The 22,145-nt window shown below is 37.5% G+C and overlaps 1 protein-coding gene across 13 annotated transcripts in view; it reads right to left on the bottom strand.

Moving 5' to 3' along the window:
- RBFOX1 (RNA binding fox-1 homolog 1) overlaps window positions 1-22,145 on the bottom strand; it is a 2,469,250-nt gene that overhangs the window by 966,635 nt on the left and 1,480,470 nt on the right. For all 13 annotated transcript variants that reach the window (XM_054041251.1, XM_054041252.1, XM_054041257.1 and 10 more), the window contains one exon: window positions 9,044-9,091. In XM_054041251.1, the coding sequence (XP_053897226.1) occupies window positions 9,044-9,091 (48 nt within the window). The remainder of the gene's footprint in view (window positions 1-9,043; window positions 9,092-22,145) is intronic.

The following is a 22,145-nucleotide window of genomic DNA, read 5'->3' as shown; positions in this document are numbered from 1 at the left end:
GTGTCACGGGCGGTGGCTTGGGATTGGCCACGCGAGTACAATCCTGCCTGATCCCCAGGACACGTAATTGGCTGGCTAGCCCAAGCTGCTGTCTGTGTCACAACAGCCACACTGCTGCTTGATGTGCTAGCCTCAAGCCAGTGTCTACCTGCCTATCCATGCTATAATCACACCTTCATTTCGCAGTGTAGACATACCCTTATGCTCAATCTCCTTTAGTATTCTTTGTTCCACGTGGGGCCCATAACATTCTCTCTCCTTTCCTGCAGTTGAGGCTAAAATACAGATATGTTAAAATTCTAGTAATATTGTGAGTAAGTGGTTGCACTTGGACTATTTCTGAAAGAGGACATAACACTATTGGCTAGATTCTCAGCTAACATTAACAGGTGAAATACTAGTGAAGCCAGACTTCATCTGAAGTCATGCCAGCTATATAGCTGTCTCTGTATGTCCAATGTTCTGATCAAGAATAGTGGGTAGATACTATGTTCCTATGCCTTTGCCCTAGGACAAAATTTGGTTATATCAAATAGAGGGGAATTTCAATTTTTTGGGAAAGATCACGATTCTGACCTGACAAAAATTAAGTCCTGAGACATATGGATATTTCATATTACCTAACATTTTATAATAATCATGTGATGTCATCACAGGATAACACATGTAGCAATACACAAATTAGTGAAGTTCTTCACATTTGCTATGGCACTCAGAGGAAGAGTTAGGGAATTTAGTCTCACCAGGGAATATGGGAAGTGGGATGTCACTACCACCTCCACAAGGCTCACAATATCTAACCAGTATGTTATCTCCAGAGTTTCATCCCCTTTCCCCTAACCCTTCTATTTGCTATTTCCTTTGACTATATATTCAGACTTTTATTATTATTTGTTTTGCCTCCAGCACACTGTGGTAGCCACTGGAAAACAGGTTCCATAGAGAAAAAAGTGTAGTAACCTTTGCAAAGAGGAAGCCACACAGTATGGCCAGCACCAAGGGCTCAAAAAGCATGAGTCAGAAAACATCTTCAATTTGGCTTACAATAATGAGATTTTTACAAAACTATGTTTTGGATTCTTATTATTTGGCTTCTGATGTTTAAGCCTTGAGGGGTTATGGTTCCAAACTTCTCTCTGCAACTATGAAGTTAGATATATTTTTCTTTCCATCAGAGCTGAGATTCTTTCATAGATACATGACTCAAGGAGAAGGGCTTTCAGAAAAGTACCAAATATTGTTAGATTAGGGATAAAACTGGGAGAGAGCAAGCAATGGTGGATAAAAGAGTCTCATACAAGAATCACAAAGAAAATTTATCTAGGTTGCTGGGCATACACAGACCTATAGCTCTCTGTCTTGCACAGTGAGGAATTTAGTATATAGGTTATGCCTGAATCATGTTCCAGATTAAGCAGTCCTGAGATAGAATAACTTCATGCCACTCATCATTCCCAACCTCGAGTTTTTTGTTGCAGAGAAATCAGGTTGAATCATATATAAAAGGTTCAATGCAAGTAACCAGGGAAGAAGAGAAAGATCTACATCACAAAGTAGATTAAGGCTTGATGGCTAATTAAATATATATTTTTTCCATTTATAGGCTGAAATCCTGAAGGTAAAGACTAATCTCACACTTGAGAACTGCTCCCATCCACTTCAAAAGTTAGAAAACAGAAGTAACTTCAGAATGTGGGAACAGGAAGGTTGACAATCACTTCATTCAAAAGTCTCCACCTTTGAGCCAAAAATAAAACAGATGGATGGACTAGCCAACTTATCAGCTGTAATTATTCACCTAAAAAACCGCCTTTAAAACATGATCTTATTGTGTGCCTTCCAATACTGCTTAAAGGCTCCAACTGCATCTGGGACCCCATTGTTCCAAGGACAAAACAGGAGAGGGCTTGTGCCCCAAAGAATTTCTAGTCTAAATAGACAAGAGACTAACAGTTACAGACAAATGACAAACAAGCCATTTGTGAGACGCACACACATGGTACATTTCTTCACATAACCCTCTCACCCTCCTCTCTGAAGACCTGCGATAGACAACTTCTTGCACTGTCCTTCACCTTCATTGACCTCCATTGGACCATACACGCTATGAAAACAAATCTTAATTCAGTGGGGGGAGGGTCGCCTGCAAAAAAGTCTGCTAAGGCCTACTCTCATCAGTGGCACTTCCATCCCTCAGTATATGTGGGGGGCGGGGGTCCCCAAGCTCATTGCAAGGGTTGGGTGGCAGAAAACATTCATGTTATACCATCCAAGCATGAGAAGCAGTTTAATTTTAACCATTTCATTGAAACTGAAATATCTGGTTCTGAAATGGAAATCTAAGCATTGTCTTTACATTAAAAAAAGATGGAGTAAGTTACAGAAAAGCAAAACTAATGTCTATGTATTTTTTTTCCTGGACCACTTAATAGGGATGCTGTTTGAAAGGGCATATTTTACTATGCTAATTATTAATGATGGGTACATTTCTGAAAGTTCAGAGTTCATTCCTAGCAACCATCCTAAATTCTAGGTACCTATTCAAAGGTTATTACCATTTCTTGAGTCTTCAAAATATAATTAAAACCTCACTTCTTCAGAAGATGTCTAGCATTTCTCAGTTGGAAAGATTACACCAACACCCTTATTTTGGATATTTCTGCAAAGGGGTATCAAAATGGGGGAGTGTGTGTGTGTGTGTGGGAGGCACTTAACCTATTAAAATTCATAATTATTTAAAGTTTGATCCTAAAAATGGGCAGTTTCATGAGTGATTCATTGTTTTTATATAAACTGTTTTGCTCATATATATCAAAATATGCATAAACGGTTCTCTTTTAAAAACTGTCAGTTTTTGTATCATAGTTGATCCTATAAAAATTGATGGTAAAATTACAGTAGTGTGATTTTCTTAATGATTTAAAGGGTATGCTATATCTGACTTTTCAGTAATTTAATATTTCTCCTAATCAAAAGCAATATGAGATTAACATATATTTGTGTACTTAGATTGAAAGACTGAGGGCATTTTGAGCTATTCTTGTAGTGTGGAAATCATACCCATTGTTAGAGAATTAGGAAAACCAACTGTGATTCCAATCCTGTAAACACTTAAACATTCTTATCTTTACCCTCGTTAATAGTCCAAATGACTGAAATGCCTTATGACTGAAATGCCAGCACATCCGAATGAAGGTGAAATTCTACTCTTTCCAAGACAAGAGAGATGTAGATCTTATTGAAATTAAACTTATAGATATCTAGTATTATTTTTTGTTATTAATTAGAAAAAAGTTCCCATTAATTAGTAATAATATGCTTCATCAGTGGTATTTTTTATTATAAAATAGGAAATAAAAGGATGCTAATGGTGCATGTCTTAACTGCACTGGATTGTTTCTGGTGCCCAACACAGATGGAATCAGAATATTTATATTCCTTCAGGCTTGGTAAACTAGCTCCTGAACTCCTACTACATGGTTTCAAGAATTCTATTGGGGAAAAAAATGTATTGTTTTTATGGAATAAGCCTGTGATATATTTATGTAATGATTCCAGGATGGGTTCTCTGAGTTTGCACCCAGGACTGAAAAGTACAGACTTTATCACGTGAGCTAAAGGAATGAACTGGTAGATAGCAGAAGTGGTAATTGGATCAGCCACTAGAGGGGAACATTAAATATTTTCTACAACAGTGTTACAATTAGATTAAACTACTTTTTTGTTTGTTCCCCCCAACCTCACTGAAGAGCTCAAGTTGATTCCCAAAACTTGGGGAAGATGAATAGAGAGGACAGACAGAGAAGCACAAATAGAAACATAGTTAAATATACTGTATATATTTTGGGATTTCCACTTGCAAAAACTAGGCACAGGATAACCATACCAAAGCTCTAATATAAAAAGTTTCTGAGTTGAGAGTTGTACCTGTATCAAATCAACTGATAAAGACAGCAGATAATGTCTGTTGGTTGCGATCTTGCGTGCTTCCTTCATCAAGGTCTCTCTTGATATTTGCCACAATGATATACTCTCAAAACAATCTGGGGGTGGGCTGGCTGATTCTCTCCTCCTGTATGCTGTCTACAAGTGCTCTGTGAGAGTCTGTCATGTTATGAAAAGTGCAGGAACCAAAAGCAGAAAGGCAGGAAACAGCACTAATAAAAAGCTCACTCCACTTCCCTGCCCAACAGCTCTTATGCAGCTGTAGGCAAGATGAAATCACTCCAGGAGATTCATGGGAAGGGCAACATGACAGTAATCATATGAACGGAGGGGTGAGGAATTCACAGTGTTCCATGAGTCCCATAACATTGAAGATTGGGAGAGCTGGATTTTATTAACCTTAAAGCATCGTATTCATGACATAAGACACAGGACATCTCATCTTCTCATTCCCGCCCCGCTCCCTCCCCCCAGTTAATTTTTTTTCTTTCCTACTGGTCATCAAGAACTTAATCTCAAATATTAACAGACTATTGTATATAACAATGTACATCTCTGTGATGAACGGTCATGGTGTGGTGTTTAAAACTTCAGGAGACAAAACTTAAAAATGATTACATTAATCCCTCTGCAAAGGTGCCACCACAACGCGTACCAGTTAAGCCTCACGTAAGCCCTCACAATAATGGGATTTAAATGGTAGGCATAGGCTCCTTGCTGGCCATCTGCACATGGGCGAACATACCCATATAGATGAAACATCACTTTTTGTTTATTCACAGATAACACCGCTGTGATGCATCACCTCTAGTTACGATGGGTCAACACACTATAGTACACTGCAAGACACTGTTTCCAGAAAAAAGTTATTCCCATTATCAAGAAATGATATATCCTTGCTGCTAAATTACACACTATTTAAAAAAAAAATTCTACTTGTTGGCCTATCACAAAAGAACTCCTGATGAGACATAATGATTAGACCTGGAAAAATGTCTGTAAAAAAAGAAACACGTTGAATAAAATAACATAAACCGCCCTACCACTCCTTTATCCTGGTTCATTTTGTGGGGGGGGTTGCTTGCTTTGATGTTTGAAATATATTATTTCCCCACCAACACCACAGTTACAGTTTCTGATGATCAGAAATGGTTTTGCTGAAAGACCCCATAACACCTGTTCTTGTGACATTTCCAGACCAACTGTGTAGACTCAAGTTGTACAAGTATAGACTCAAACTTCTGGATGTTTATCCAAACCAAAACCAAAATCAACCATTGACCTAACAGGGAGTAATATTCAGACATGAGCACAAGTAAGGGTTAAGGAAAATTTTACAAAGAAAGTTACACATTCAAAATGTGTTTGAGTGACAGAAAGTGAGTCCCATATCAACAAGTCCCAATGCAGAAGAGTAAATTAATATAGTATTATATGATTTGATGAGTTACTGGATAAATGCAAGACCTTTAAGAGGAAAACTAGAGAGAATGTTAGAAAATCTGTACTCTGCTAACTGCTGACTTTCTTTCCCAGTGAAACATATTCAACTAATGTGTAAGTTGCTCAGGGTTAATATGGGACTGAGTTACACTGTTTGCCAGAAATGCAATAGAAAAAAAAATCCAGGTATTTAATTGTAGCCATCTAGCATGAGATATAGGACATACAACCTGAATTAAAAGATGGGCTAAGTATACCTTTGTGACCACAGAGTGACACTGTTTCACCATATAAAATGTAAGTAACAAGAAAAAAATAAAGAGTAAAGCATAGTCAGATAATATACTAATGAGTTTGCAGTCTGATTTTTTTCTGGCTATGGACAGCCTACTTTTCCAACATTTGTACTATGAAAATGAACCAACAAGTTTCAGAATTTCTCCATTTTAGGAATTAAAACTCAAGCCAATGGTGTTCAAAGCTTGGTGCCTAAAGTTAAGCTCCTGAATCCATATATAAGCCTGAAGCATGTACTTAAAGTGCCCCAGTAGTCCTACGGACACACTTGGATGAGCTGGGATGAACTTGGGTGAACTGGGGCCATAAATAGAAGTGGCCTGATTTTTAGAGGTGCTGAGCACTTGCCGCTTGCACAGACTTCATATGAGGCTGCACATGCTCAGCACCTCTGAAAGTTAGGCCTCCACATTATAGGTGCCATAATACGGATTTAGCAGTCCAACATTAGTCATCCAAGTTCGAAGATGGTACAACATTAGTCATATTAATTTTAGTAGAATGCACAACCTTTCAGCTTTTATTTCATCTCTGCAAATACAGAGATCTGCAAATACAAATCTTACCATTTGTTTTCATAGTATAAGTAAAAATTATCTACCAAGCAGTTACAATATCAGAAACAGCATGACACGGTCACATAGTGCTCTGAATTGGGTGCTTTTGTCAGTATATATAGTTGTCCTGCAGAAAATTGCTCCCCGCTCCCCCCCCCCCAAAAAAAAGATTACAAAATACATGTAGGGTTTTCTAAATCATTGGGAACACTATGTGAAATGTATTAAGATTACAAAGTTTACATCTTATGTACCATACAAAACACACACAAATAAATCCTATAGGTACAGTGTTACAGAATGAAAAAGTACTCTGATGTGAAAATCTTCGATACAACAATCTAAAAAATGTTTTAAAGGTTTTCTCAATGAAATTCTTTCTATGAATTGATGATGGTGTTGAAATTTTGCACTGGAATAGCCTTTTATCTTCCCTCTCTGAAAACTGGGTGCAGAGACTATTTAAGATCTTCAAGCCAGTATGGGGAAGCTAACTAGTATGCCAATGAAGTATGGTAATGAAGACAGCACAAAAACATGTTCAAGCCATCCACCTAGCTAAGACGAAGGAAAGGGCAACTATAAAAAGAAAGATCAAATAGGAAAGAGGGAAAAACTGGCAATCCAATGTAAACTGAAAATATTTTATCACTATTTACAACAAAAACAACATACCGTGACATGTGAATGGCGTTTTAGGCAGACATAAAATTAGTAATGTAGAAAAAAAATCAAAATTTGAAGTCCCAGAATTTGTTATGCATTTTAATTTAAAAACAGCCTCTGACCTTAAAAATAATCAGAATATTAACAGCAATGAGGAAAATTTAAATTTCATGTTCAGGAAGAACACATTTTTTTAAAAAACTTCTAAACAGCATAGCAAAGACATTCTTCCTTTATCTATATGAACTCTGCTATCCTTTGTTCACAGACAGCATCACTAAATGTAATCAAAAGCATTTTTGAGCTCTGCTATGGAAAGCCATTCAGAAGCAATCTGAACAGTCAATGAAACACTGCTATATTTACTTAACCTCTAACCATGAGAATTACAACATAAGATTAGTTCTATTATGTTCAATACTCGCCTGAGTTAAATATTTAATATTCCTATCTTTAAATAGAAAAAAAAATCCTATCCTTGGTTATTACAGAAATTGTATCACCAGCAAAGCTTGATAATTCTGGTCTTCAAACATCTAACACTATTTTCAGCTGTATTTGAATACCTTACATAAATTCCTAAATATTTGCCTTTGTTTAGCTGAAAATAGGTTTTTTCCCACTCCATTACTGAGGTTACCATATCCTTCTCATATATTTCAGCAAAGGAAATGAGTTTTATAAGCTGCTGCACTACTTCCAATATTACATTACGCCATAAGCAAAAAGAAAGTTGACAAGCAGTGCTTTATGAGACTTGGAAAATAATGTATCAATTAAAAGCTAGTTTCTGAACAACAAACACGTAACAGGCAAAAATCAGACTCTTAAAAACCTGGTACAGGTTAATGGTAACTCACAGAAAGAGTTAAATATTTAATTTCTGAGGAATAAAGGAATTGTTGAAATATATTGTCTCCAACACCAACGTTCAGAAAGAATGTTTCTTTGGAAGGTGCATCAAAGAAGATTCAGAGAATCCTGTGGCACCTTCAAGACTAACAGATGTATTGGAGCATAAGCTTTTGTGGATGAATGCCCACTTCTTCGGATGCAAGAAGTGCATAAGCATTCACCCACGAAAGCTTATGTTCCAATACATCTGTTAGTCTTAAAGGTGCCACAGGACTCTCTGTTGCTTTTTACAGATCCAGACTAACACGGCTACCCCTCTGATACTCAAAGAAGATTAACACTATTATCTGCATTCCTTCATTTCATGGCATAATTAAAGGAATACTAAAATAATAAAGAGTTGTGGTTTCAACATGCAGTTTTGACAGGGTCATGTTAGTAACATTAGAATAAGACCTTTCTTCATTTCTCTTTCGGGTTGGAAAAGACCAATGCTCAGCTTAAGCATTTCTTCAGAAAAAAGACCTTGGTTAATGAAGTCATCAACTATCTGGTAGAAGGCACTCAATTAATATCAGTATTAAGTTTTAACAAAGCAGGATCCCTCCTAACATTGCATATTAATCAGTTTTTAAGTTAACAAATTACAATTATTACTCCTAAATCTTTTAAGGACTTGAGGTTTAGTTGAAGGAGAAAAGTGAAAAAAAAATAGATATGCATAGCTTTATGTACTTTCTTGGACAATTACAACCGGAAAAGATATTTTCAGAGTCAACTCAATCCTAATCATGAATTTAGCAGAGAAAGAATGCATTGCAAGGCCAGGTATTGATAAAAGATTTTGAAAAGTAATCACCTGGATATTTTGAGAATACCGTACTTATTGCAACATACTATAGTTTACTGCAGAGAATTTATGTGATGGCGTTGTTAATAAACACTCAATACCAAGCACAATGGAAAGCAAACTTGCAATAGAGATGGCTTTTACACTGTTTGTATTATATGCTCAAACAAAATGGAGAGCTGCAATTCCCTTCAGTAGTCAAAATAATGTCCACATAATCTATATTTTCAAGGCCTAAATATATTTTCCAACATTTTTTCACATAAAGACTCATGTAAAGCTAAAAATGCACCTCAGTTAGAAACCTCAAATGTAGACAGTTTAATTTAACTTAAAATTATACTATACTAATAATGACGATTTGATAGCCTTGAAACACATTTTTTCACCAAGTGGATTAACACAAGTGGCATTAAAATTAATCACTTACTTTTCTGTCTTCTGTTTCTACACAGGAACTGCACTCTGCTTTAGTATCCTGAGAAGACAGGGTAGATGAGGAAGGGGAGGACAACAAAAATAAAAACATTGGTCAGAGAAAGAACCACTTTCACAGAGCACATACACCATGGTTATTAAAAACTCAGAAGAAAGAAAGGGTACCAAAGTTCTGAAAGCTGTTTCTCAACCCATTATCTTTTATTGCACTGAGCTTTCTTTTCTTTCTTTCTTTTTTTTTTGGGTGGGGGGGGAGGGGTACACACAGTATCTTTAAAGTTACAGTGTTAACTTGTAAGGGCCTTAAGTAAGCTTAATAAACTTTATTAGAAGCAGATGTCCCTTAAGCTCAAAGATAGGTTTCAAAGGTCACAAAACACAAATCTGCTCCAATACAACAAGACCAGCACAAAAAATGAAACTCTAACCTCTTTCAGTTTGTAGGGTAGGTTTGCTTTTTGTTATATTTTGAGGGAAAATAGTTTTTTTTTGTTTTGTTTTTTAACAATATTAAAATTTACTACTAAAGGCCAAATTAACCTCTAGCATAAGTGGAGCCAACACTATTGAAGGCAATAAATCTGTTTGCTGAGAACAGTGAGCAATCTGCCCTTAAAATTTTGACACTATTACTGTAATATCTAGTGTTGCAATATTTAGCTTTGTCTCATTTTTATATTAGTTGGCTACTTTATATCTTGTAGATATTCAGTTTTTGGAACTCACTGTGCAATTGACCCTTGCCTTATTATACTTGAGTATATTCAAGTCTATTGATGTTTCAGAGATGCTAGCCTTCCATTGACTTCAGTTGGAGGGTTAGATGCTCCACACACCTGAAAATCAGATCCCAAGATTATGGACTTCCTATTTCTTTATGCATGCAAGTTAAGACTCTGATTTCCATTTAAGGTCCTTCCTTCTGGCCTGTGATTGTAGTACACCTCTATCTCAATATAACACTGTCCTCAGGGGCCAAAAAATCTTACCACGTTATAGGTGAAACTGCGTTATATCGAACTTGCTTTGATCCGCCGGAGTGTGCAGCCCCGCCCCCCTAGAGCACTGCTTTACCACGTTATATCAAAATTCGTGTTATATCGGGTCGCGTTATATCGGCTAGAGGTGAAGTTTAGCCTTGTTTATGCATAGATAGTATACCTATTTGGAATTTCACAAACATTTTCAGTTTAACTATGCAGTTCTGCATTTTTATTATTTGCTAATTCTAAATATCAGGCTTCTGCTTTTACTTCACAAGATATGCACAGATAATTCACTGTATAGGTAAACCATACTCTTAATTTTATTATTTCTTCATGTAATCTTTAGTATTTTCAAACAATCTGTATAGTAAGTTTGCAGTCAACTAAAATAAACGGAGGATTAAAATTGGCAAAGTTTTGTTTGCTTTCCAAACTCACTTGTACTCTAGTTGGGTGTGTAAGGCTCCTGTCTTCATTTAATTACTGCAACATTAATGGTTTGTTGTGAAAAGTATTGTTTGGAGCAGAGAAGGCTCAGGTAAGGGAACTTCCTGCAGGCCCTGACTTTCTTTTCCTTCTGCTTCTTCAGTCTAGCAAGTTACCCTGATGTTAGATTCTCTCCTCTAGTATACAAGTATAACCCTTCACAGAGCTGCAGTGCCTTCTCTGTTGAAGGAAAGTTGTGTAAGCTTAGAACATCTAAGTAATTTGCATAACTATTTCTTGTACACATAAGTATAAGGGGACTAGTACCATTCCCTATATTTTCTTGCATATGTAATTTTCTGAGACAAGCGTAAAAATATCTCAAAAAATTGGTTAATTCAACAACATTCAAGTATAAAAACTTGAGATTTTGTTTTTGTTTTTAAATTTGTAACCATTGGTGTTTTAGTTGGTTATTCACTTTCTTCAAACAGTACTTTCAGTATGAGAAAATCTAAGACTATCCTTCCTCTGATTGTCTAGGCTATTAGCTGAAGTTACTCTGCTACAAAGTCCCACACAGCAGGCTCAAGGCTGCTGCCCGATAGTATTTTCCAGAAAATTTCCGTTCCAACAAACTTGCAGAGAGTTATGAAATAAAGCAAACCATGATCAAATTAAACCGAGAGATCTCATTTGAACAGGCACAATGCAAAATTTCCCAAGCACCTCAAACCCCAGCTCTTTAAACCTTATCCCCCATAGCAGGTAAACAAAAACAGAAAAAAATCCTATGTTTTTTTCATGGGAAAATGAGGAGAAGGAAAGGAAGAGAGATAGGTGTTTGTTTGTTTTCCCCCCCAAAATTCCTGCAAGATTATTTGTTTTTCAACCAAAAAATAATAAAAAAGTTTTTCTGAAGATGTTTTTCAGTAAAAATATACTGGTAAAAGGTGTTTGTTTTCAAAAGCAAACTTGGTTTCCTGAAAACAATTTTTTTAAACCCCCAAAAAAAGGGTTAATTCTGCTAACACACCTCAATCCATACCTTTAATGTTCCTTACGAGTCCCATCCTGAACATTTGTCTTGCAGACGTCATGTTATATTCCATGAAAGGTTATACTCAAGCATTTTCTTTCAACTTTGACTCATTTCAACATCTCTCTTCTCAATTTATAGAGAGAAAAGCAACATCTATCTACTGGCAGACTTTCCTCAATTTGCCTTTAACAGAATCCACTTCAGCTTGTTCTTCTCCATTTTGCAAGCAGGGAGGATACCAAAAAAAAAACCCCAACAACCCACCACCACCACTTCTTCTAATATGACACTAGTGCAAGCTTCGTTAGTCAATGCTTTTCACCTGTTATCTATGTCTGACCTAGATCATCTTTTGGAGATAATGGAATGCTCTTTAACATATTTACTGCTTAATTAAAGTTGAATAATATTTCATATTACCAAGGACAAAAGTGCCTCTCTCTCACATGCTGACCCAAATTAAATAAGTGCAGAATAAAGTGGCTCACCTTAAAATCAAGATACAGCTATTGCAAACAAGTATGATGCCAAATATTGCTTTGTAAAGACCTCACAATCCTTTATTCCTCTACACCAGGGTTCTCAACCTTTTTCTTTCTGAGGCTCACACAACGTGCTAAAAAAACTCCATGGCCCACCTGTGCCACAACAACAGTTTTTCTGCATATAACAGCATAAGTGCTGGCTTGAAGTGGTTTCCATCATATACTGGGTTTGGTTCAATGGTTTTCAGCATCCCCACTATATAAATTTTTCCAGCGCCCCTCTATAAAACCAGGGCCAGCATTAGGGAATAGGGCAATTGCCAAAGGCCCCATGTTACAGGTGACCTGCAAAGCTAAGTTGCTCAGGATTTGACTTTCTGCTCTGGGCTCCAATCAGTCTAATGCTATTGCTGCTTGGTGGACCCCTGAAACCTGCTCACAGCCCCCAAGGATGGCCTCAGACCCATGGTTGAGAACTGCTGCCCTACACTGTTCCATATGCTCTTGTACTTTGTTATTTTGCCATTAGCCTTTTCCATTTTAACACCAGAATTCATAAACATCCACTAGTTAGAAGAGTCAGTATAGAACACAATAATACTACTTCACCTGCACAAAACAGAACACATCTTTCCTCTCCCTAGTAGTATACAGGAATATTTTGTGTGCCTCAGTCAGTCCCTTCCTAGGAAAGGGTGCAGTTAAACACAAGCCAGCCTAGCTGGGGAGGATTTGAGGCTTCTCAGCTGCAGGAATCAGCAACTAGTAGAAAAATGAGACTACAAAATTACTGCTACCAGAGATAAGGAGGCATATTGTCCAGTGGATAAGGAATGAGAGTTAGATAAAACTCAGATACCATCTGCATTATCACTGATCTGCTGTGTGATAATAAAACATTTAATCTCTCAGTGCTTCTTGTGAAAGAAGGGTAATGATACTCAACACACCCCAGACCTCCTTTGTAAAGCAAGTTGAGGGCTGTATAGGTGAAGTTCCAATGTTACTCAGTGGCCAACAGTACCTACTTGTATTCACTTATCTTTGAATCTCCAAAAGAAGCAGATCAGGGTGAGGACATTCTCCTGTTAGGAATCAGAAGTTGCGGCAGAGCCAGTCTCTGGGCAACCGAATTAGCACAGTTGACCTGTAGTAAGCTCTCTGAGTGTTTGGAAGAGTCATCAGACTGGCTCTTAAACTCAGCAGCAGTTCAGCAGCTGCTCAAGCATTTGTCCCATGACTGTGATAGCTCCTGTCTTGGCTCATTCCAGGTAACCCAGGCCTAAGCCATGGTTCTGTTTCCTGATTTCTATTCTGACCCTTGCTCCCAGCATCTGGCTTCTGTGCTCACCACTAAGGCTGACCACCCACACCCAGGTCACTGACAGCTCCATTATAGCTTCAGGAGCAGAGATCTTAATTGATAATGGTGCTCAAGGACTGCAGCAACTAGAGAAACCCTTTGTTATTTTATAGTTTCTGTTAATCTTGGGTTTTTACATTTTAAAATGTTTGTCTGAATCATTTTTGGCAACTCTACCCCAGCCACCATGCAGGTGGCACCCCAGAAGGCAGTACTAGCCACTTCCAATTCTACTCTGCTAAAAATCCTGCCTTCCTGTCAGCGGCATATTATCTCCTAGGCCAACAAGGCCTAGGCCTAGGGTGGCAAATTTGCAGGGGCGGCAAATTTAAAATAGCAGCCCAGCATTTTTGTAATTGCAGCATCGCGTGCCGCGATTCTACCAATCATGATAGCGTGTATTTAAAGCACCAATGACGGCGCGACGGTGACGCCATTTAGTAAACAACATACTTGGGACTGGAGTCGCGAAAATCCTAAGCGTTAATTAACAATATGACTGGAAGGAAGAAATTAAGCGGTGCTCAGTTAAAAAAAAATGCTATACAGAAGAAAGGGAAAATGAAATGATAGCAAAATGCGCAACATTAATTCCTTTGTTGTATCAGTTAGTGCCGACAGTGAGACAGAAAAAAAAGTTGAAAGAAGTAGTGAAGTAAAAAGTGAAAATATTGGTGTTGATATTGAAAATATTGATGTGTATAAAGTACATATTAAAACTAATAAAGAAATTCCGGCTGCGGTTAGTGTTGAAGAAAATGTTCCAAATACTAGCGTATCAGAGACTACCGGGAATCATGTTGATCTGGATATCTTTGACAATACTGCAGAGATTTGTGAATCACATCAATCAGAAATTCAATCTGACATTGGAATATCTACGATAAGTGACGACCCGGTCCAATGGATATTGAATGATGCTACAATTGAGTATTTATCAATGCATGGTATTAAACAAAATATCGATACTGATTTTACTAACTCAAAAAGACAATATACTGATAAAATGCGTGTTCTAACAAAAAATGTGTTTGAACGACATCTTTTAAACGTTGAAGTAAAGCCACGGCAATATCTTGTATATTCGGAGAGCAAAGGAGCCGTGTTTTGTGCCCCATGTCGATTATTCGGGGGGATCTCTAGTCTGGCGATGAGTGGATACCATGACTGGAAAAACATATCAGCTCGACTACGTGAACATGAAAATTCGACTGAACATAAAACACGTGTACTGACAATGGTGAGGAGAGGCGAGATATCCGGAAGAATTGATACGAATTTAAAATTTCAAATGGAAGAAGACATTATGTATTGGAGAAATGTGTTGAAGAGGATTGTAGCAGTGGTAAAGAAACTTTCAAGCAGAAGACTTGCATTTAGAGGTAAGGTGGAAAATCACCTTATAATGGTAATTACATGATGGCCCTTGAGCTTGTCGGAGAATTCGACCCATTTTTAGCAAGTCACATTGCACGTTATGGAAATGAAGGTCGAGGTAACGTATCTTATCTTTCATCCTATACATGTAATGAATTTATAGAATTGATGCCTTCAAATGTGATCTCAAATATTATTAAAGAAGTAAAAGAAGCCAAATATTTCTCGATAAGCGTTGACTCAACTCTCGACATATCTCATGTTGATCAATTGGCTTTTATATTGAGATATGTAAACGAAAATGGCATACCAGTAGAGAGGTTTCTTTGTTTTTTACCAAATACTGGCCACAAATCAGAACAGTTAGCTGATGCTGTACTTTCAACTTTGAATTGTTATGGATTAGATATCGCAAACTGCCGTGGCCAGTCGTACGACAATGCCACTAACATGTGTGGTGTATATAGCGGGTTGCAAGCAAGAATTAAGAATATAAATCCTTATGCAGTGTATGTGCCTTGCTCTGCGCATTCTTTAAAGCTGGTTGGAGTATGTGCAGCAGAATGTTGTCAGGAAGCATTTTCATTTTTCTCAACTGTCCAACATCTTTATTCATTTTTTTCTGCCTCTACTCACCAGTGGGAGATTTTACTATCTAATTTGAAGCCAGGCAGTAAAGTAATAAAAAGATTTTCTGAGACTCGCTGGTCATCTTGAGTGGAAGCTTGTCATAATTTGAGTGAAAACTGGAATGCTATAATTAAAGCCTTAAATACAATAAAGGAAGATGCTACTAAGAAACCTGTTACATGTAATGAAGCTGCAGGTCTGCAGCAAAAACTCGATCGACTTGAGGCAGCTTTTATGGATGTATTTTGGAGCTCACTCTTGGAAAGATTTCATATAACTAGCCAAAAACTGCAAAATGTTTATATTGATATACAGACAGTTGTAGAACTGTACAACTCACTAGTAGGATACATTAACTCTATACGGGACTTGTTTGATATGTACGAAGAGAAAGCCAAAGAAAAATCTGAAATTGAAGACTACGAATTTGACACAAAGCGAAAAAGAAAGCGTAAACTGCAAGCTGAGGAGACACGCGAAGTTGAAGTGGAAATGTGTGGTAGAGATAAATTTAAAGTAGTTACCTTTTTAACAATACTAGACCTTGTATGTTCCGAATTGAAATGCAGAAGTAATGCGTATCAAGAAATTTATGGCAGATTTCAGTTTCTCTCTAACATTACCAATACTTCAACAGCAGATATAAAAGTTCATGCTAAAAAATTACAGCTATGCTACCAAGGAGATTTAGAATAATCATTCGTGAATGAGTGTCTACATTTTCTATTGTATTTGGAATGTGTCGAAATTCCTGAAAATGAAAAGAAGTCAATTAGAAGATATTGCAGCCTTCTTCAAAATCGAAACATTCATTCAGTATATCTAAATCTTGATATTACCTTCCGAATGTTTGTTTGCACACCTGCTACAAACTGTTCAGCAGAACAATCATTTTCGGCATTAAAAAGGGTGAAAAACAGGGCTAATCTCAGTGAAGAAAAATTAAACTCCCTTTTTCTCCTGACAATTGAAAAGGATCTAACAACTTCTCTGGATTATACAGAATTAATTAATAAGTTTGCCGCTCAAAGATGTAGGTGTAAACAAATGTAATTATTTACTACTCAAATACTTTTATTTCTTTCATTGTATCTACATAAAATAAAAAATAAATATTTGATATACACTGGACCCCTGCTTGAACGCGGCGTTTTGGATCCATGTGCGGTCCTGCGCTATAACCGAAATCGTGCTATACAGACTAAAACTAAAAACACTAAAACAAGTTTATATGGGGCCAGCCGCCAGGGGCGGCAATTATTTCAGGGCCTAGGGGCGGCAAAATCATTAATCCGCCACTGCTTCCTGTAAATAATTTCTCTGCACTGCTAGGTGAATTCCTGTAAGAAGACATTCCCTTACTACAGGAAAGAATGAATTTTAAAGGAGCAAAGATTAAAGAATACATTAGTAAAAAATTTTACATTTTTTATATCACTAAAAGGAAGCAGTGGTGTACAGGGACAATCTATGATAGGACATAATTAAGGCTCTATTTTAGACCTATAATTTACCACTTAGTAGCTGGATAGCAATCTTTAATTTATTGATTATATTTCAAAACAACAACTAGTAAGAACACTTGGACTCTTGGAAAACAAGGGGAAAATGCTGGATTCCTTTACAAGAGTATAGTTTGTACAGGTTATTCCTGATGCACACTAGTAGCAGGTGAAAAATATAAAAAAAGGCACTTTTAAAAAAAATTTCCTGCTGAGGACCATGCTAGTGACACAGAGAAAGCCATCTGGCACCAGCACCACAACTGCCATCTTTCCAAGATTATTCAATTTACTCTTGTCACAATTAATTTACTAAACCTGCACGGGTTTGTTTTTGTGTGTCTGTTTGTTTTAGATGATAATATTGGTGTGTCATCCAACTCAGACCAACATTTAAGGACCCTGAGGGAATTGCTCATTTTCTGAATAATGTTAGACTCAAATTGGAAAAATGTCACTTTTGGAGAAACAAATTGTTATTGGTGTTGCGCCTTGTATCTCTGATGTCTTCTCTTGGTCTATGACCTGGCCTTTTCAAAGCTAAAGCAGTCACTACTGGTAATTTAGCTCAGACAGCAGCTATGGCAGTCGAAGTGTCAAGAGTTTTCATGTTGTTTCATGGGGCTGTGCATGCATATCTGCACCTTCAATTGCCCAAAGGAAAGGAAACACTTTCTGAGACAACTAGTATCATAATTCTCTAGACAAGTCACACCTGGCTAGTTAAAAAAAATGGTATGTTTGAATTTAAACGATTTATAAATATGCTTTCTACTTCCTACACATACCTGTTCTAAAGAACGGAGTCATGGTAGCTACTGTTGAACCTATGTTGTCAAAGTGAGTCATTTGTAAAAGGGAGGGTAGAGAATAAAGACTTTGGAGGGGGCATTATCCACTGAGTGATATACTTAAAAATGCAGGGTGGTATTTTCCACAAGCAACAAGATAACAAAACTGATCTTCATGTCTGTCTATGAGTGTATATCAAATATCTCTAATGGAAGAGTCCTTTAAAATTTAGTAGGGATTAAACCAATAGGAGTGACTCTAAAATCTTCTAGGTTTTCTCAGAAAATGAAATGCTTTCTATAAAATTAGTAAATCAACCAATAGAATTTAGTAGAAAATTATATTCCTGCTATAGAATTGCTTTCTTGAATTCTATGGGTCTTTTTTATGCAAGTGATTTAGCAATAGCTGGAGTTGAGCTCCCCCCACTACCCATCATACAGTTTAATCTGAATGCACGTTGTTCCATTATACCTCCAGTGTCAAAGCATAACAAGTACTTAGCCAATTACTTGTGATATGTTTTCAAAGTCTTTGCATGTGAAAGGAACAATATAAAAACCAAACTACTGTCTTGTTCATGGTTTTGTGCAACACCAACCAGGAATCAAAGAAACCATATTTTTGCAATGTATCAAGAGTTGCATATAGGACAACATATAACTCCCGAAAGTTTTACTAGTACTTGAATACAGATTCTACAAACACTTACACACAATGCTTAACTTTACAATGTGACTACACAAGACAGTAAAGAATAGAGAGTAGAATGTAGGGGATGTAATACTCATTTTAATCATCTGGACAATTTTGTACTTGAATTGTTTTTTGAATTACGTATACTAAGCAGATTTTTTTCCCCGCTCCTTTTTTGATTTTGTTAGTTTTGATGATTCATGTGGTTCAGAGGGTTTATAGTTTAAAATACTGGTCACTTTGGAGACATATCTACTGTCTTGATTTTTATCTTAGTATTTTTTATATTAACACCCTGGCCCCGCCCCTTCTTTGAGGCCCTGCCCTGTTCACGCCATCCCCCTTCCCTCCATCGCTCACTCTCCCCCACCCTCACTTGCTCGCTCATTTTCACATGTCTGGGGAGGGTCCCTTTTCAACCTGGTGTTCCGGTTGAAAACCAGACACCTGGCAACCTTATGAAATACATAAGCAAAAGAAAGGGCCTGGTGATGTAAAAGAAAAACATCCAATGGCAGCATGAGTCTCACTCATGTTTTAACTTTGGGTTGAAGAGAAGGTTCTGAACAACTTATTTTATTTTTTATTTTATTTTATTGAAGTACAATAAGAATCAATGGAATGGACTGACTCAAATAATAAATTGTCACACTTAGAAAATTTAAAATATATGTAGATATTGTCCAATAGGTTTTGGGGAGCTTTTTTCCTGGCCAATGTGCCTCAACCCTTTACTGGAAGTACCAGCTTTAAGCAGGACAGTATGTTACTAGTAATGTATCTGGTGCTGGAAAAAATAAATGTTTAAAAGTAAAAAAATAGGAAGTCAATTTTTGGGTCAGATCCTCCAATTCCTATTTGCACTGAGTAGTTCTTTAGTTACATTGAGTTCTACTTTTCTCCATGTATCATCCTATAAAAGAAAACAGAGCAAAGTGTTAGTAAAAGTGGCAAAATTATGCCTTTTAGGAGCATGTCCAATGTACATGGAGCTGCACAAATGTAGAGGGAGACATAGACCCTGCAGGGCCGGATTTAGGGGATTGGTGGGGAGTTGCCAGTCAGTCAGTGAAATATAAGAACAAAGTGAAGTGAGATCCCAGTTGCTGTTTTATTGTGTAATTGTGAACTTGTACTTGTGTTTTAAGACTTGAAGTGTAAGTAGCATCTAATAAAGGACACAGAGGAAACAATTTGTTTATTTGTTTATATTTGGCATGAATAAATACAGATTTACAGATCCTAGCATGCAAATTTATCATCTTATATGACAGGGATAGATCATGCATTCAAATTGTGCATCAAAGTTGTGAAATAAGCTACAAATGCAATAAAAATAAGGTATTTAAAAGTTTAATAAATGGAAGGGGGTGATGCTAAAGATAATCCTCTCCTGGGGTACCATTTGACCTAGGACTGACCCTGGGTCCCTGCCAAAGAGTCTACAATATAGGTCAGTGTGAGAAAGAAGTGCATTCTTTCTGGCTACTCAATCTCTCATCTGTTACATACCTTATCGACACTAGCTGATGTTTTTAACAGCCACAGGAAGACCTTTCCACTAGAAACTGCACTTAGAACAAACTCATCAAGAGTCTACTAACACAGGTCTACAATTTTTGAGAAGTCGTCTGCTTCAGAGATAAAATGTGCTATTTATTATGTAGTTCGATGTGCTGAATTCAAATATGACAATTAAAACAACTGATTGACTACTGTTTCTAAGATATTTAAGTTTTTACATTTTATGTCTATGTATATTGTGTAGAGTTTTAATCATAAATTGTAAACCTAGGTCTTTTCATATGTTTATGGTTGCTTTACATGATAATATTTCACCTGTCCTGTTTATGTAACACCTTAAAAATCAGCAAAAGGGTTATATAAATAAAATTTATTATGAAACAAAAGGCAAAAAACTATTATGTACATAGTTTAGTCCTATTCAGTGTCTACTCGGCGCTTCTTGGCTTGTCTCTTGTATTCATTAAATGGAGCATCTCTTGTCACTGTCCAGCAATAGTCTGCAAGCATTGATGCGCTCCATTTGCCCTGATAGCATTTCTCCATTGTTGCAATGTCCTGGTGAAATCGCTCGCCGTGCTCGTCGCTCACTGCTCTGCAGTTCGGTGGAAAAAAATCTAGATGAGAGTGCAAAAAGTGTATCTTTAGTGACATGTTGCAACCAAGGCTTTTGTATGCCGTGAGGAGGTTTTCCACAAACAACCTGTAGTTGTCTGCCTTGTTGTTTCCAAGAAAATTTATTGCCACTAACTGGAAGGCTTTCCATGCCGTCTTTTCCTTGCCACGCAGTGCATGGTCAAATGCATCATCTCGAAGAAGTTCACAAATCTGAGGACCAACAAAGACACCTTCCTTTATCTTAGCTTCACTTAACCTTTGAAATTTTCCATGGAGGTACTTGAAAGCTGCTTCTGTTTTGTCAATGGCTTTGACAAAGTTCTTCATCAGACCCAGCTTGATGTGTAAGGGTGGTAACAAAATCTTCCTTGATTCAACAAGTGGTCGCTGCTGAACACTTTTCCTCCCAGGCTCCAATGACTGTCGGAGTAGCCAATCTTTCTTGATGTAGTGGGAATCTCTTGCACGACTATCCCATTTGCAGAGAAAACAGCAGTACTTTGTGTATCCAGTCTGCAGACCAAGCAAGAGAGCAACAACCTTCAAATCGCCACAAAGCTGCCACTGATGTTGGTCATAGTTTATGCACCTCAAAAGTTGTTTCATGTTGTCATAGGTTTCCTTCATATGGACTGCATGACCAACTGGAATTGATGGCAAAACATTGCCATTATGCAGTAAAACAGCTTTAAGACTCGTCTTCGATGAATCAATGAACAATCTCCACTCATCTGGATCGTGAACGATGTTGAGGGCTGCCATCACACCATCGATGTTGTTGCAGGCTACAAGATCACCTTCCATGAAGAAGAATGGGACAAAATCCTTTTGACGGTCATGGAACATGGAAACCCTAACATCACCTGCCAGGAGATTCCACTGCTGTAGTCTGGAGCCCAACAGCTCTGCCTTACTCTTGGGTAGTTCCAAATCCCTGACAAGGTCATTCAGTTCACCTTGTGTTCTGAGGTGTGGTTCAGAGAAGGAGGATGGGAGAAAATGTGGGTCCTGTGACATTGATGGTTCAGGACCAGAAGTTTCATCCTCTTCCTCTTCCTCGTCTGACTCAAGTGAGAATGATTCTGGTGCATCAGGAACCGGCAGTCCTTCTCCATGGGGTACTGGGCGTATAGCTGATGGAATGTTTGGATAATGCACAGTCCACTTTTTCTTCTTTGACACACCTTTCCCAACTGGAGGCACCATGCAGAAGTAACAATTGCTGGTATGATCTGTTGGCTCTCTCCAAATCATTGGCACTGCAAAAGGCATAGATTTCCTTTTCCTGTTCAACCACTGGCGAAGATTTGTTGCACAAGTGTTGCAGCATATGTGTGGGGCCCACCTTTTGTCCTGATCTCCAATTTTGCAGCCAAAATAAAGGTGATAGGCTTTCTTAACCATAGTGGTTATACTGTGCTTTTGTGATGCGAAAGTCACATCACCACGAACATAGCAGAAGTTATCTGCACTGTTCACACAAGTACGAGGCATCTCTGTTCACTTTGGCTAAACAGAAATGTGTCCCTTTGCAAAACCAAACACTGACAAATAAGAGCACGACACAGTATGATTTCTAGAGCTGATATAGGGCAATTTGTTCAGCAGAGTGATGTAAGCTTCGTTATGATTGCATCATCCATGACTTCTAGG

The sequence above is a fragment of the Malaclemys terrapin genome, chromosome 10, assembly GCF_027887155.1.
Source record: "Malaclemys terrapin pileata isolate rMalTer1 chromosome 10, rMalTer1.hap1, whole genome shotgun sequence".
NCBI lineage: Eukaryota > Metazoa > Chordata > Testudines > Emydidae > Malaclemys > Malaclemys terrapin.
The sequence above is the reverse complement of the archived record's forward strand: the minus strand, read 5'-3'. Positions and strand labels throughout refer to the sequence as shown.